The sequence below is a fragment of the Manacus candei genome, unplaced genomic scaffold (assembly GCF_025592945.1).
Source record: "Manacus candei isolate 608988 ecotype Guabito, Panama unplaced genomic scaffold, ASM2559294v1 h1tg000072l, whole genome shotgun sequence".
Taxonomy (NCBI): Eukaryota; Metazoa; Chordata; class Aves; order Passeriformes; family Pipridae; genus Manacus; species Manacus candei.
Window position 1 is genome coordinate 2,324,199 of NW_026138120.1, and position 17,143 is coordinate 2,341,341.

The following is a 17,143-nucleotide window of genomic DNA, read 5'->3' on the forward strand; positions in this document are numbered from 1 at the left end:
ACACTGACACTAATGTAGGTATGATGATTTATAGTTTATTATTTTTATCTTAATGAAACATGTCTCATGCTTTAGGCTTCTTTTCCTCTTACATCTGTGGTTTTATTGTAAGCAGAATAACACTATTTTTGAGACAGAAAAATATTGAAATTGTAATTAGAAAGTGGTTATGGATAACAGAATAGAGAATATAATACTAATAACACATTAAAAAAAAAGTGGTCTGAACTTTGGCAGCTTATGGTTCTAATTTGATAAATCTTTCTGAAATGTGAAAGAAATAGCACATAGGGATATACATAAAAAATAATGACACCCAAGCAATGCTCATGCTTCTTTTTAATCTTGATAAAGGACATGTATCAATTCTCTGGTTGTCAAAATCTTTTCAGCTCATTATTTCTACAGGATTTTCAGCCAAACTTGGTCAAGTTAGTACAAGACCTTTTCACTCAGATACATCTGTGCAAGCTTATTAAAAAAGTTTGCTGCTTTTCTGTTTTCAGAGATGAAATGACTGCATCAGCATCTTGCAATCGCCACAGCTCTCACATATCAAACAGTCTTAGACTCCTGACATGACATTTCCAAGATGATGATAGCTACAAACATCCTAATCAAAATTGATTAGAACTGAACAGTTTGAGGGCAATTCAGAAACAAGCCATCTGATGGTCAAGGAGAAAAGCACTGCAAGGCAGCATCAGTGTCCAAGTCACAAGAAATGAGAAACAGAGCCGACTCAGCAAGCCATAAATGATCTTTCCAAACCCCAAAGGTAATGGAAGGCAAAACAGTCCTGTGTGTCACTAACCAGTCTCTCTCTCTCTAGCTAAAGGAAGGAAATACTGGTAGTGTTTAAGAGCCACTTCTAAGGATGTCCTCTAACAGAGAATACTTTGCAGTATTCATTAATTTGGTATTACACAAAAAAGAATATTGTATATACTTTTTAGTTTGTCGTCACAGTATGCACTGCATTTCATACATTGTAGTTTCCACTTCTGCATCATTTTTGGTAGAGGTAGTAAAATATGAGTCATATATACTACCCTAACTGAGCTACTCTGATGGTTAACAGACAGTATAAACATCATCACTGTGGTTGCCTGATGTGGGGCTGGACGTGGAGCAGCTGAAGAGATGAGTGAGATATTCATGGTGGGTATCTGGAGGTTATCCAGCTGCCCCCATCGACAAAAGCTTATCATCTGTCACAATATCATGGCTACTCTTCTCTCCCCTACTGGTGATTACCAAAAATGAGTGAAAAATAGATAGAGCAAGTCTAAACATATGTTCTTATAGAGCCATACAGTTTATCCTGTTATTGAAGCCAGTAGAAGTTTTAAAAATATTACTCAGCAAGGACTGGATTATCAATACCTCTCACAACCATCCACTAAAAAAGTTTAAATTCTCTTTATTTGAAGACTTTTATGTTGGTAGCAATACAAGTAACTAATAGATATTGCATAGGATATTTCATATCTGATTGCTTGCTTAGTCAGGAAAAACAACAACTTTCTAACTTTGAGTCCTTTACATAGACCATTAACTAAGAATGTGTTGGACATCAGCATGTAACACCACACTCAGATGTGAGCTCTGATGAGAAGTATCTGGAATGCTCCCAGAATCACAGCTCTGATTCCTGTAATTTGCTGTAATTATATGAAGAAACTCTTCCCTTGTAATGCAAGTCAGTAAATCTCAGATGAGAGGAAATCTTTTCATAGTCCAACTCCAGTCGCAGCAGCAGCTGTTTTGCCACGTGAGTACACCCACTAGAAATAAACTAATAATCCAGAGCAACTCTGGCATCAATGACAGCATCAATTTTTATAGAGGAAAATGTGAAATTGCTTACAGCAAAGAGTCAGTCAAGCTAGAAAAATTCACTACTTGGAATCCTACACTATAAATAAATAAAATTATATGGAGGATGTAACCCACAAATAATCTAATAGAAACACAACTGTCTTGAGATAAAAATAATGCAGAAATGAGCACACCTTGGTAACAGTGAAAATGTGGATATAGAAATTCAACATTAAAAACACAAAGATAATCTGCAGAAAGATCCCAAAGTGCTTCTGAAAGAGGTGTAACAAAATTGATGGAAGCAATAGAAAGAAAAAAGGTGAAGAGAAGATTTCTTATCTTGATACAGGTATACTCAGGATAACAACAAAAAAAAGTAATTAAGAGTAGTACTTAGATAGCAATAAGGAAAACATTACTTTTTTAATCAAAATATGGTTCATTTTGTTGCCTAAAGATCTGGGGAAAAAAAACTCCAGGCAAATTTAGTATGAATAAGATAAAGAGCAGGTCTTTAATGAAGGCCTTCTGGCACAAGGAGTACAAAAGATGCATGCACTATGTCCAGTGATTCTACAATTTTATAGTATTAACCATCCAATCCCAGAACTATCCGCCCACCAGATCCTCCCCACATCTGCCCCTCTAGCCACCTCCCCAGAATTGAGTCAGAGATCTCAAGACCCCTTTCTTCCTCATCTTCACCTCCTTCACAGCACTACTGTCTTTGGAGCTTCTCCAAGGTGCCAGGCTTGAAGGTTGCTTTGACTATGATAGTATCTTATTGTTTAGGCCTGAGAAAAAAAAAGGCTGAGAAAAAACAACCCCACAAGCCCTCAGAAAAGGAGTTCAACAAAGAGTTCAACAAGATTGTTTCATACAACGTTTAGAGAGAGCTGTTTGCAAGGGTCCAGGTGATGCTGTTAGCTGCTGCTGAGTGGAGGAGTGTACCCAATTATTGCCTTTAAAACAGTATTTCGAGAGGGTATGTGAATTTTTTTATTATTATTATTTTCTTCCCTCCCCCCCCCCCCCAGGTCTGTGGGCTTTTTTTTTGTTTTGTTTTGGGATAGTTGTTTGGGGGTTGGAAGGAGGGGTTGGTAATTGTTTGTAAAACTAAGCAAACAGACAGAAGCAAAAATATGTAATGAGAAACTGAAATTGTGTGTTGCTCTGGTTTTGTGTGACGCTACTAAATAAGAGGGTCCATTGCATTTAAATTGCTTATATCTTTTCATGCTGAATCCTAAAGAAAATACTAATGTCCTTTTTTACATGATCTTGTGTCTCAAAAGGGGATTGTCACGCTGCATCAAGAACTGTGTTTGCAGGGCAACTTATTTGCTGACAGGAACGAAACCACAACTGTAACAATGTCTATTAATGGAGTAAGAGAGCAAGTTCAATGATATTTATTTACATTACTGCACAGATAAGGCCAGTTATTCTGAGAAACAAGTTACATAATCTTCCAAGGAGTGGGAAAGGATATATGCATTTACATCATGGACTATAGTTTCTGTCACAATCCATGAGAATTTCCCAAGTTTGAAATCAGCTTGCTACACCACCTCCAAGCTGTATCAAACAAAATCAAGAAGTCAGGAGCAGCTGTAAGAAAGAAGAGTACCAGATATGAAATGTTGATTTATCAGGATTGAGAATACCATTTATTTTATTGTTAATAAGGTATCGTGTAGCTGATTTTTTTTTTCCTCCCATCATAAAGCAGTGTTTAAACAAGGTTCAGCACTCCATGTTCAGTGTGGAGAGACACCAGGACATGGAAGATCCACCTTCCCTCAGGGCCGGGCTGAGCTCAGCCACGCTGCTCCTGTGCTTCACCGCCTCGGACAGCACCCTCACAGAGCATCAGCTGCCCTCATCCACGGGATTTTGGAACAGGTTTTTTCACCCACTAAGTGCTCGAAAGCATGTTTAACCCTGCGGCTTTTACAGGATTTCCACTTCAACCTGCAACAGCAGGATTCAGAAGCGCTTCACAAGAAGTACGCTACAGGAAGAGCGAGAAAGGCTCATCCTGCTACTGCTGCAAGAACAAGCAACTGCTAGAAATAAAATACCCAAGATTAACGATTTTTATCCCCTGGTCTCGCTGTTCCATACCCAGCCGCTTTGGCCGCCCCCTGTGCCCCCCGCAGCGCGGCGCTTCCCGACGCTCCGCCGGCCACGGGCGGGGCCGCGTACGCGCGGCGCGCGCGCTGTGACGCGGCGCTCGGGACGCGCCAATGGGAGGCGGCGGCGGCGGGGTTTGAACGGCGCGTGGCGGTGTCCGGGCGCGCGGGGCCGGAGGTGCCGCCGCGGAGCCCCCCGGGCCGAGCCGCCCACCTGCGGGGCCGCAGAGATCCGGGCACAGCCGCCGGTCCTTTTGCGGGCCTGGCCGCCTCCGCCGGGGGCTCGGGCGCCCGCGGCCAGTCGGCAGTCGGTTCCCGGCGGCGCCCCCGCCTCCCCGAGCAGGTACGGCTCAGGGTGGTGGGGACGCTCTGTCTGCGGGGTTAAGGGGAGCGGGGGGCTGGGAGAAACCCCCGTGGCCCGGGATGCCCCGCGATGCCGGTGTTTAAAAGCCCTCGGCGCGGCCCTGGTCGCGGGCACAGTGTTTTGCAGTTCAGACAATGCAGCGGCCGCGCTGCAGACAGACATTGTGGTGAAAATGGGCCCAGCTGCGGGTCTTGCTGTATTTGCGTGTCTCTGCTCTGTGTGTGTGTACGTCCGCTTAAAACTGCCGCAAGCTTTACTCGTGTGTCTCCGTCTTTTTTGTTTTTGCGCTGGGTTCTTCATGGGTTCTTCACCCTTTCTGTTTTTAAAGGTAGAAGATGACAGAATACTCGAGGAAGTCCTTCAAGGACAGTCTGAGAGGCATAAAACAGCGTATGAGAGAGAAAAGAAATCAGAAATGGGCAAGGCTGGGTAAAACTATCCAGTTCTCCACCGTAAAGGCCAAAAGAGCAAGTAAGATGCTTAAATATCTTAATATTTGTAATGTATTTGTTTTCTTTTAAAAGCCAGTTAAAACGCTCACTATTCTGTTGCAGCCAACAGCTCCTGCAAAATGAAGATCATTCAAGCAAACAACAGAGATCTAGCTCTGTCTTTGCAAGAAGAAAAGCTCAAACTGAGGGAAGCCGAAGCTACCATTCTTCAGTTAAGGAAAGATTATCACAATTTGAAGGCTCAGATGTTTGACTTGCAAAGAAATCATAGGTTCCAGCAAGAAAAAGGACTTGTGGAGGTATTTTTTATAATAACTTTATGAGTTGGTGAAGCTAAGTATCAGAATCTGAACCAATCCACTGACGGATGTCTTTACAATCTTAAATGTTTCATAAAAAATTAACTCAGTATATGCACCAAGTTTATTTTAGTGTTTTCACCTAACCTAGTGTGCTGGTTTGGACATCATGACACCTGGTAATTAACTATTTTGTTGTTGTTGTTGCTACTCTTTCTTATTTACTTAAAATCTATCTTCTGTGAAATTATGGGCTTTTTATCACATGTGAAGGCACCTGACAAAAGTTTTCTTCTTTTAGTTATCTTGTAATGCCAATAAGAAGTTAGTAGTTGATACTAGAGTATGACAGTAACAGTTACTGTCCTTCTTCTGTCCATTAGAATCAACTGTCAGCCTTGAATGAGATAATTTCCAAAGTCTCTCAGAATTTACTGGACTCAATTGATCTCCTTGTCCCAGCAAAGAATTTGTGTTCCATAGACATGGTAAGTACCTTTTCCTCTTGAGGAGCAGGACTTCTGTTAATTATTCCCCTCACTTGTTCCGCCATAGATGCACGTACTTTTGAGATTCAAGCCTTAGTTTAGAGGATGGACTAGTCCTACAGTTCCCAGTATGCCGCAGGGTGCACACTTTGGGGGTTGTCATTACACTGTGAGTGGGACTGAGGCTCTGATAGGAGGTGGTTGGGGCACTCTGATTTTCTGGAGTTTTGTGCACAGTTCTTTTCCCTGTCCGGTCTTTATAGGATTGGGCTGGTGATGTGTGTGCTGACGTGCAGAAGCTCAGTACGTGACATCCCACAGCACTTGGTGTTAACCACCCAAAAAGAAAAAGACCCAAGGGCCTCTTTGGTCCTTCACTGGGTAACTTGGCTGTTGTCTAAAATTTGTAGATGGTGCAAGCTTGTTTTAGTTATTTAGTCACGGTAAGATTTATTTTGTTGACAGAATAAAAGAGTGCTTTCTTCAGGTCCTGAAAACAGTTGCTGCAGTGTCACAGGACCAACAGGTTCAATGTAAGTATATTTTATCAATGCTATGTTTATGTTTGAAAACTCTGTTACAGTAAGTTTAATTTTCTGACTGGAAGAAGGGAAGAAACCCAGTGTAATTAAATTGTTCCTTGTCATAAAATATATTGCTGTTCAGTAAATACTGTGTTTGGTATTTTCTCTAGAAGGCCTCTGCAGTGTGCTTATGGAGATGATCCAGTGTTTCCAAGTAGGACAGAAGACAGTAGTGATAGAAATTCTTGGTCAAAGACCTGTGTGGAATCTGACAGTGACATTTCCTTAACCAAAATAATTCCAAAAAAAGGTAACTGAATCAAAGTATCAAACACTGCTCTGTTCTGAATTAGGAACAAAAGTGTGAGTACAAGTTTAAAATGTAACTGCTGCTTTTGAAGGAACTGACAGGTAACTTTCTACTTACTGTCATAAGGGGGAGATATTAATGCTGGCAACTGGTAAAATGTTTGAATGAAGATGCCCAGCAAAATCAGGAGGAATTTGAAACTTTTTTCTTCCCTATACCTGCAATCCAGTTTCATTAACTACCAAACAGTTCAACCAAATAAAATCACTGTTAGACATGCATTAGCATTTATGAAAGCAATAAAAATTTGTTAACAAAGCAAACCACTCAGGGGAAAAAATGACCTGTAGATAACCTTTCCAAAAGGAACAGTTTAGAGGAAAATACTAATGCCGCATGCCTAATTGCTTTCTGCATGGAAACTGTATTAAACTCGATTTCCAAATCCTAGTGTATACAAATCTGTGGAGAAAACCCAAAGACTAGTCTGAATTTTTGACAGTTTTGGAATTTCTTGCACAAAACCTTAACATGGTGTTACTGTTAATTTAATATGACATTTTCTCTTTGATTGTAAGGATGGACTTTTGATATTCATCTGGACAACATAGAATCAGAACTGCAAAACATTTCTTCAAATGGAAAGGCTGGATTTGGTAGGGTGTTACCAAAAAATGTGTCCACCAGACGTTGCTTTTCAAAGACGAGAAACCTCAATGGAATTTGCAGTGGTGTCTTGGACCACTCAGAAGCACCTGATTCAATAGAAGAACTTTCTGAAGAGAAAGAAATTAGGCTTGAGGAAAGTCTAGAGGAGTGTGCTACAGAAAATGTAAATGCTGAACATCCAGAGGAGCGTGCTACAGAAAATGTAAGTGCCGAAAGTCCAGAGGAGCGTGCTACAGGCAATGTAAATGCAGCTATTTCTCACTTGAATGAAAGCAAGGTAGATTCAGAGCAGGTGTTGAGGCCGAGAAATTCTGAAACTGCACAGTTCAACTTAAAACATAATTCTAATCTTAAACAACCTGAGCGTAAAAGCAGAGAAAACTCTCAAGGAAGGAAAGAGAAGCACCAGAAGAGAGTACTGAAACAGCCTAAAAATACTTCCCAACAAGGACCAGGAAAACAGGATAAAGAGACTTCCAAAAAAAAGCTGAATTTCTTGGGTGGCATCAGTGATGCTTATGACTTTCATTTGGAAGAGAGTGTCCATGTTACACCTTTTCGACAAAACAAGGTGAATGACAGAGATACTGCTGTGGATGACACAGAAGACTCAGATAAAACTGATTCCATCGAGTCGAGCGACACTGAAGATGATTCAGACGACAGTCTCTATGAGCCTTACAAGAGTAAATCAAAGAAAAGGCGAAGTTCAGCAGACAATAATGCTACATCGCCAATCCATCCAAGACCAAGGTCTAAAAGATGTTTGGCACAGCGTGAGCAGAAATTCTGTCATGAAGAAGAGACTGAAAACAGCAAATCAAGTGACAAGTCTATTAGTAAGTGCGGAAAGTGTTCTGGAATTGGCTTTGTTTCTTTGGAAGATAACATTGTTTAAGTGGTTAAGGCTTTTATATTTTAGGGTTTTTATTCAATAACAACAAACAGAATAATGTTATAAGAATGGTTAGATTTGTTCTGTCTGCCTTTTATTTTCACTTGGCAGATATTAGAATTAAAGATATGTTTTTAAGAAATTGGCCAGCAAATTAATATTTTGCTATAGCTATGTTAATGATACATTAAAGCTGCAAAAAGTGAGCAAGATATAAATTGAGAGAGAAGTGGAATAAGAAATGACACTTTGCCTGGCCCTGCTCAGTGTTATTTATTTTTCCAAATTAAAATCCTGAATCTGTGTTTTTCCTCTTAGGTATTTTAAAGTGCAAAAATGGAGATGATAGTGACAGCTGAGATTTAGTGCACATCTTGTACGTTCACTGACATTTTCTTTTAAGCTGACTTGTGTGAATGATCTGAAGTGTGCCTAATTTCTTCACAGGGCAGCCTTCTGAGCCACCTCGTGGGCATCTCTGTGATGTCACCAATACCACTGCATTGCTCCCCAGCACTGGGGATGCAGCACCTGTCCCAGAAGGAGAAGGACCACGGTCTCCAAAACGCAAGCGAAGCTGTACTGTTATCGTGAGCTATAAAGAACCAAGTATTACAGGGTAGGTATCTTTACTTTCCAATTTAAAATAAAGTTCATGATATTCCATCCACTGGAGGATTTGAGAGGCTTATTTAAATCTTGAAAATAAGTCCTTTAACAAAAGAGCTTATTCAAAGAGATCTAGAGTTAATAATACAGCCTAGTTCATGTGAAAGGGAACTTACTAGCTAAAAGTTATTGTTTTAAGTAATGTAGGGAGCAGAACTCAGTTTTTGCCTTTTTTTTTCTTTTTTTTTTTCTTTTTCCTAAGCAGGAAGCTCAGGAGAGGAGATCCATTTACAGATACACAGTTCCTGACGTCTCCAATTTTCAAGACGAAGAAAAAATGCTAAATGATGTTCTCCTAAGAATGAATCTCTGAAAAAAGACAATGAGAAATTGGTTACCTGTCATTTGAGATTTTCAGCAAAACCGTGCTCATGCCATGAGGAAAGGAAATCTTTCATCCAAATTGCTGTTGCACAATACCTTATATAAGTATGTGAATATTTGTGTATCTAATATTAAGGGTATCAGATTAAGGAGGTATAAATTTAATCTAGTGACTTGTTTTTAATGATACAGATCAATTACTTTTATAACTGAAGCTTTTTCAAGCTCTTTTTGACTGGATCTGGGAGTGTATGAGAAATCTGATGGATAAGATGCTGAATGTCATGTTATGACTTGTAGTCAGTAAGGCTGAACTTTAGGCACTTGACATGTTTTGTGTAGGGAGTCTTTTTAATAACAGTTTTTGTACAGATGTTGTTTATGTAGTGGTTGTAGTTTCATATTGAATCTTTATAATAAATGTCTTAGTGTTTGGAAGCAGCTCAGAGTGGGTTGGTGGTTTTTTTGCAGTTTCCTTATGTGCTCCAAGGGCAGTAACATCAGCAGTGGGCATTAGAGGCTTATGTACTCTCCCCATCTCACGTGGTGACATAAGCACTGTTTAGAAGCATGACTGTCAGTTGTAGTTTGATTCTGTAGCTGCAACTTTCAAAAGCAGCAACTTAGGCTTGGTTGGTCCTGCTCTGAGTGCAAGCTAGAATGAACTTAACCAGACAGAAACAAAGCAAATTTCTCCATGAAGGTTGGTGAAGAGGGCTCTGCTTTGGTGGAATGTAAAGCAAACTATTAGTCTCAGCTGTTCTGGGATTATAATAATAATTTATTAATTTATAATAATTTTGTCCCTGCTTTGCCAAGTGCCTTTTGCAGAAGAAGAGCTGCCCCATCTGAGCTGGTGCTATTTGGTGCCACAACAGGCTGCATGTGAGAACACTGTTATCAACTCTCCAGCACACAAACTGCTTTTTCTTTGCTTGAGAAACACTTAAGTATTAACTGATACATGAATAACCCAATGAAAGCTACATTCCAAATAAATAATGGGAAAGTACAAAAATACAGGCTCTTCATTTGCTTTGCAAGTGTCTGTCTCACCTGTCCCACCTAAACAGGTGCAAGATCTCTCCCTTTCTGTAATAAAAATGAATAGTGTTAATTACTATTTTACTTGTAACTTACAAGTTTCTCTCAACAGTAGTAATACTAGCTGCAGCTACTGAGTGTTTGAACATAGTTGTTCAGAACACAGCCTTTGAATGTTCGTACTGAAAGTTTACCTTTGTATCCTAAAATTCTAGCCCTGAGTGTTACCATCTTCAGTCTGGAATTCTAGTACTAGAGGAATTTCAGTAGAATGATTGAACAGCAAACAAATCTGTAACAGCTGTTTATCAGGGGCAGTAAAAGAACAGCATGATTGCAGAGCAGCCCAGGGCAGGTGTACTGGGTCTGGGTTTTTTGTGTTTGTTTTTTTTAATTGGATTGAAAGCATTTGAAGAATTGAAGTGATGAAACTGTAGGGAAGGAATCAGTCCAGATTACCTAATCTCTACTGCTATCTCTAGAAGTGTTCAGGAAAACAAATGAGTCTCTTTTGACCACCCTCTGAATAGTGCACTTTTACATGATGTGACACGGGACCAAAATTTGAGTTGATGGGAAACCAAAAAACCTCTTCCTACTCTCTAATAACCTGTCAGGTATCAGACAGGTGCAAGGTTTATTTATGGCATGCAAAGTAAGTGACCATCTCAGTAACATCATGGTGACAGTACAAGCTCAACATGGACTGCTACATCTATTGTGTCTTGTGAGTAAAGGGGTCTCATAGGCAAATATAAGCAAATAGTATAAGCATGCATAGAGGTGAAAAACTCAAAACTTGGAAACAGCTAAGTCAAGGAAGTATTGGAAGTGTTGAGGAGATGGGAATAACAGCATTGTATCTCAGTGTGGAGCTGGGAATGGTACTTGGACTGGTCACAGCTCAGCTTATCCTGACAGCACTCTTGTAGATCCATTGTGCTCCCTTGTGAGATTGCTTCACTGAGTACATTTGTACCACAAGTACTCATTAATGAAAAAAAGAGACCAAAATAAGTAGGGTTTTGTACATATATAATTTAAAACTATTCTGTACCAGTACAATATATTAATTTGACAAATGTAAAGTTCATCAGCTGTTAAAGCATTTGCAAAACCACATATTCTACCATAACTTTATTGCACAGTATCTAAGAAAATATTAATTCTTAAATTAGAAAACACGTTTCAATATAGAAGAGACAATCTGATTGAAAGACAATAAGAAAATCTACTCTGAAAATAAAAAAAATTCACAGGATACCAAGCTTAACATGTGCATCTGTAGGCCCAATCTACAAAACAGGTTTATAGCGTCCTGTTCTGGCTATTAAAAAAAAGTACTCACTGTACCTTTGTTATAGATCTCAGTGTAGGTCAGACTAATCTCATACAAAAGAGGAGGGCAAGTCCAGCGTTAACATTTCGAATACCTTGGGTACCACATTTGCTACTACCAGGTAGTTCCTGACAACTACTTGCTGAATTGACTTGTGATCTAACACTGCACAGGCATTTTGCAGGAATAGACTCTTTGACACAGTACAGGACTGGGTTTTTTTCAGTCTTATAGCTATTGAATTTTACCAGTGTAACATCTGTAAATATAAAACATCAAGAGTGGAAGTTAAATCTGTTTTTCATGAAAGCAATTATAATTTACAGTTACAAACTCCAATTAGAAAACATAAGGGACAGGTTTTTGGCCTGTACTGATCTCCATTAAGGAGTTAGGTGTACCCCTTAAATGTAGTGTAAGCAGCAAAATACGTATATATACACATATATAATATATATATATATATATATGTGTGCTCTACTTGAAGATATTCTAACATGAGTTGTAAAATGTTAATATGTTCCTGGGTCTAAATAATTACGGTTAATAAGCATTTACAATAAAGCTTGGTAGAAAATCCAGTTTATCATGGAGCCAAGTATCTAAGCTCAAAGCTGTCCTATATTGACTTCTTTTGTGTACAATAGTCTTATCTCTGCTGAATAATCTAAAGAATTTAACAGTGAAGAGTAGTAAGTAGGGTGGATCATGAAGTGCATCAAAACCTTAACTCTACTAAACCAACTGAAATTGTCTAGTAGATGAGAAGTAGTCTTTAAAGTTATTTTGGGTACTTATGTCCTGCATAAGCCAAGTCACTATGACATTAAACACCTAGCCAGATTTGGTTGTTTTTAAAAGAGTGGTTATGAGATTACAATTTGCAGGTAAAATATTTATCAAAACTGAAAACTAATAGAAAAACTTGCATCTATCAAAGTTTACAGGCAGTCCTTTCTCAGAACTGACTGTTCTCTCACAGCTTTTCAACCAGCTGTTTCTTTTAAAAAATAATATCTTATAAAAAGATTCTACAAAGAAACAAGTGTTTCAGAACCCCCCAACTGTTGTTTTCCCTTACAATTTTCTTTTTTACTGGAAAAAAAATAATAAAACTATATCAAATAGGTACTGCATTAGGTAAGCTATAACATCTGTTGTCTGGGAATTTTCTTCATCTTCCCAAATATGTGCAACTTCCCCCATGTTTGTGGGGTTTCTGAGGCTGTAGCTGATAAACGTATTAGGAACATACGGTAATCGGCACACAAAAGAAATTTTCCGTAATTAAATACATTATAAAGCATTTTAATAAAATAATTTCTGTAACTTCAGTATAATACATGTTTTCAAAACTAAAAGGGTTTTTAAAAGTGCTAAGTATTAAACAGAAGTTTCTTGAAAGTCCCACAACTCATATATAGAACAGCTTCCCCTGCCCATAATGTAGGCACGCTATTTGGTTGTAAAAAAGACTGTCATTTGTCAATTAATCCAGCTTCTTTAATTTTTGTGTAGAAGAATTTCTCCAGTATATTGGCACATTTGTAGTATTCACTCTCGGGGGGGTTGTACTCTCTGCAGTTTGTAAAGACTCGCTGCAAGTCTGCCATGAATAATTTCTTAGACACGTAGTACCTGTTCTTGAGTCGCTCACTCATTGTTTTGAGATCTGTACAGAAGAGAAACAGATTAACAGCATTTGATTCAAATAGTTTTTGTATGCAATATCCCTTTAGACTGATTTGCCATTTAACATGAACTGGCAAAGCTAGGATTTGGAATGGAAATTGCCTTCATCTAAGGGATGGTCCATTTTTTAGCTTCAAAAGCAGCTGAGCCGCTGGAACTAAGCAATATTTCACTGTAAGGATTAATTTATGTAGAGTTTATTTTTATTTCTTTAAAACATTAAAGCATAATTTCTTTTCTGTTCTCAGAGCTCTGAGTTTTCCATAGGTATTAGGTGTCCCTAACGCTCTTCTAACTGCTCTGTGAGGCAAACTGTTCTCAGCTCTGCTGGAGGAGGCCTTAGGAGTATAGGCAAAGAATTCAAACATCACAAAACACGTATGTTAACCTAAAATCCTCACTGCTGTGTGAACACAGCAGAGAAGAGACATTGGTCTATACTACAAGCAGTACTTGCAGCTTTGAAAAAAAAGATTAAATTTGTTCTACACTCTACATATATTTTTATTACCTCTTAAGAGTTTATAGTTATGTTTTCTTTTCAAGAGTCATGTGAGAACAAATCTCTCCTGCTTTCAGAGCATCATGCAAAACATTTACTTACAGAACATTCTTTAAGTGTTCTCCTTTATACGAAAATCAGTCATCCATAAAATATGTAAATCATCTCAGTGTTCTCCAGACAGTTGCTTTACCAGTCATTCTCATCAGGCATTTAAAAATTTTGTCTATATTACAAGTGTTCTAGGAGTGAGTACAGGAATAGAAGTAGTGGGAGGTGTGCTGGACGCCATGGCTTTTCTCACCTCAGGTGCTCTAACAACTATTTTTTTTAGCAACGCTTGAGCCAGGCTTCAGCAGCACCTTTTTGAAACTTTAACAGAAGCAGCTGAAACGGGTCAACGAGTATTGCAAGGACAGCAGAGACCAAAGACCTCCAAAGCAAAGTAATCAAACTTTTCAACATCAGATTTAAAAATATGGGGGGGGGGTTGGTATACTTTTGGTGGGTTTGCTGGTAGTTTTTGGATTGGTTTTAAGGGAGATTTGAATTTGTTAAAAAACAGGAAAACCCATCAAACTGACAAGATGGGATTATTTAAGAAAAGTTTGATGGACGCTCTCAAATACCTTTTCCAATGATACACAACTTGCCATTCAATAGTTTTGCATAATATTTTGTGAAAGTAAAGGCTCATTCAGCTCTCGTAAAGTCTGAAATTCAGGTGCCTACATCTAAACTGGATATCCATAGTCTAGTTATAGTACCCAGCTAAGAAGGCTGTTCAGCTTACCCTAAAGCAAACGTTGCCTAGCTGGTGAGTTAAGTAAGATGTTCTCCTCTGACTACAGTGGAAGTTTGGTTCCATCTGTCACTCAGCCACACAACTTTTGTATGGCAGATTGAAAGGAAGAAACCCCAAAAGTATTGCTTGAAAGAGCACCTGAAGAGCACTTAAAACTGAGGTAAAAAAGCATTTACACATGAGAACTGACCTTAGGAGGCAGCCAAAAACTCTACAGCCATACCTCTCAAATACTGTACAATTTGTCTGTACGCAACATAAAGGCAATTGTTATATCTTGTCTGAGCAACTTTTTACAGTATCAGCACGCTGGCAGGGAGAGCAGAAAGAAATCTGAAGTTGATCATGAATCAAGACATAGCTTAGTCATACTGGGTTCCTCAGCTGAAAAAACAAAGCAAAACTAAACCAAAGACCTCAGCTTAGTCCTCTCAAAGGAGAGCTGCTTCCCACCCCCCAGTGTAATGCATCTGAACAAGGAAAGCACAGACAACATTCCTACTTTGGGTTCACCAGCTCAGGCTGGCTGTAACCACTGTCCAGATTAAACAGCCACCTAGACCCAGCCTCTGCTCAGAAAAGCAGATGCAGAACACTGCCACAGGAGGGTGTCAACATTCATTGCTATAAAATACATTTGTGTCAGGGACACAGGAAGCCAGCTATTGGTTTATAAAGTATATGTCCATCTGCTATTTGGAAATAATAAATTGAACATAAAAAAATCACTAAACTAAACTGATATACATGGGCTTGGAGCCTATGCAAAGCAATATAAACAAATACTTCCATTCTCTGAGAAATGGATTGCTAGTAGCCTGCCATGAACCTGTATTTCATTCTCTAACAATATTAAAAGGTTCAGAAACTGTAATCAGAAAGATAGAGGCGAGTACTGCATAAATAAGGAAGGACTAGCAGGAATCATTTTTAAAACTGCATCAGTACAAATCAAAACAAGCATCTGTTTAGAGCATTACTGAATTACCATTGAAACCTGCAATAAAAAGCTGGGTCATAAGAAAAGCAGTCAAAAGAAAAACATTATTAGTAGTTGTGTACTTCCCTTTGCAAGTAATCCTACATAAACAACAGGTGCATGACTTATACATAAAAATAAATAAATAAATAAACCACCTCAGAGACCTGTGGCAGATCTAAAACACAAAGATAAAAGTTAGCTTACAATCAGCTCACATGAAGCATTTTCCTAAACTTAAACTGGAGCAAACTGTTAAGACCTAATTAGAAAACCCTGATACTTTTGGAAAGGTTTTTTTTCCATGTGATTTGCAAAGCTTAAGTTTGTATTTCAAAGCAACACAAATGCTCAGGTGTTCCTGAAAGTTTGCCTTGAGAGATTATTTATCACACCAGTAGGATCTGCAATGACCAGTTACCACACACAAGAACATATTCCTACAACTCACCCAACACCAACTCAGTCCTGAAAGTTTCTAGCTGACTGCACCATTTAAGAGGTTGTTAGGGCTCTCTAGGGCATGCTAAGATTTCAGATGTATACACTGTAGATGTTTCACAGAGGTCACAGAACAGTCATCAATTCAAATTACAGCATCATTCTCTTGGTACTTCAGAGCTGCAAGGTATTCAGCTGCAAGTAATATATATCTTTTACCATTAAACAATCAGACTAAAATTTAACTGCTATGTCTCCAGCTATAATGATTTTTAAACTCTATACTTAAAAAATGTTAATGGCATTACCCATGGGAAACCTTATAACTTCATAATATCCAGGAGCTTCTGTTCTCTTCACAGGTTCCATGAAGGGCCAAGCGCTTTGATGGCTCTTTGGTAAAGAAAAGAGTAAGGTATCTAATATGGAAACTCTATATTGGAAATAATTTAAAAATCTTTACAGAAGATAAATTAAAACTAGCACTCACCTTCACCTGCTGCAGGATGGTTTTTAATGTGCTGTAAAGTTGGTCTGGATCCTTGGACTCCTTACTTGAAGGAAAACATGAATACAAAAAGATTAGCTTGAATCTCTTTTCTTTATTCCTATGATTTGCATCTTACCTAAAAGCAACTACGAAGTTTCAAGCATTTTACAGAAGAAATAAAATGTAAAACAAGCAAAGAAACAAACACAAACCCTCAAAAAATGAACACCACCACCCAAACTGCACCTGCCCACAAAAAACCCAAACAAAACTACTTAAGAACTCTTCCCTTGCAGATTATTTATCTGTTTTCCAATGGATGGAAGGAAATACCAAATTACATTTTTTATAGACTTTTCTGAAAGGAATATCCCAACTGCTTCATCATTTTACTTTGTGCAGCACTTACCCTCTTTCTTTTCCACTTGGTTTCCAGCCAGTCTCTCCTGTACATCAACAACATGAGACATTACATGGGAACTACAGTAGGTCACAATATTAACTGAGTTATTGCAACTCTATAAAGAAAAGCCATTTCAGCACTGCTGCAGTAAAATGGGTTTGTTTTAATAAAAGCTACTCCTAATAAATAACACGGCCTACAGCCCCATTCAATTTCCTACATGCTCTTCCTCCAGACTGCTGAAAAGATTCTAAAATATTTCTATATGAAACACACATTTTTTTCAATAATTCAATACATATTTTACCACAACCCCTGTAAAGAATAATAATGACAAAGCTATTCAATTTGATTCCCTAGGGACAGAGAATAAATTGAAGAAAAGCACAGCTGAAAAAAAACTCTCAAAAGATAATACTTAAATTTTTTAATTCTATTTTGTCCTCTAAGTTCATGTCTAGCACAAAAATCATCATTGTTCAGAAGTGCAGTGCA

General features: G+C 38.5%; 2 protein-coding genes across 5 annotated transcripts in view; one reads left to right on the forward strand and one right to left on the reverse strand.

The window, feature by feature from the left end:
- The first annotated feature begins 4,181 nt into the window (after nucleotides 1-4,181).
- On the forward strand, nucleotides 4,182-9,440 carry SGO1 (shugoshin 1). 2 transcript variants are annotated; one of them, XM_051808379.1, is made up of 9 exons: nucleotides 4,182-4,302; nucleotides 4,652-4,794; nucleotides 4,878-5,074; nucleotides 5,458-5,562; nucleotides 6,028-6,095; nucleotides 6,257-6,396; nucleotides 6,975-7,904; nucleotides 8,408-8,579; nucleotides 8,835-9,440. In XM_051808379.1, exons 2-9 carry the CDS (start codon nucleotides 4,659-4,661, stop codon nucleotides 8,911-8,913), a joined length of 1,827 nt encoding a protein of 608 aa, XP_051664339.1. In that variant the 5' UTR covers nucleotides 4,182-4,302; nucleotides 4,652-4,658; the 3' UTR covers nucleotides 8,914-9,440. The 2 variants fall into 2 exon arrangements, with proteins under 2 accessions (XP_051664339.1, XP_051664340.1); XM_051808380.1 differs by having other exon boundaries at nucleotides 6,260-6,396.
- A 1,575-nt stretch (nucleotides 9,441-11,015) lies between these two features.
- KAT2B (lysine acetyltransferase 2B) overlaps nucleotides 11,016-17,143 on the reverse strand; it is a 40,300-nt gene continuing 34,172 nt past the window's right edge. Inside the window, exons 15-19 of one of the 3 annotated variants that reach the window (XR_007907840.1) lie at nucleotides 16,655-16,691; nucleotides 16,246-16,309; nucleotides 16,064-16,148; nucleotides 15,766-15,950; nucleotides 12,900-13,008 (exon numbers count right to left, since the gene is read on the reverse strand). Coding sequence is in view for 2 of the 3 variants with exons in the window: in XM_051808372.1 (XP_051664332.1) it covers nucleotides 12,815-13,008; nucleotides 16,064-16,148; nucleotides 16,246-16,309; nucleotides 16,655-16,691 (380 nt within the window). In the remaining variant the exon portion in view is untranslated. Of the gene's footprint in view, nucleotides 13,009-15,765; nucleotides 15,951-16,063; nucleotides 16,149-16,245; nucleotides 16,310-16,654; nucleotides 16,692-17,143 lie in introns of all 3 variants that reach the window. The other 2 variants (XM_051808372.1, XM_051808373.1) reach the window with 2 other exon arrangements.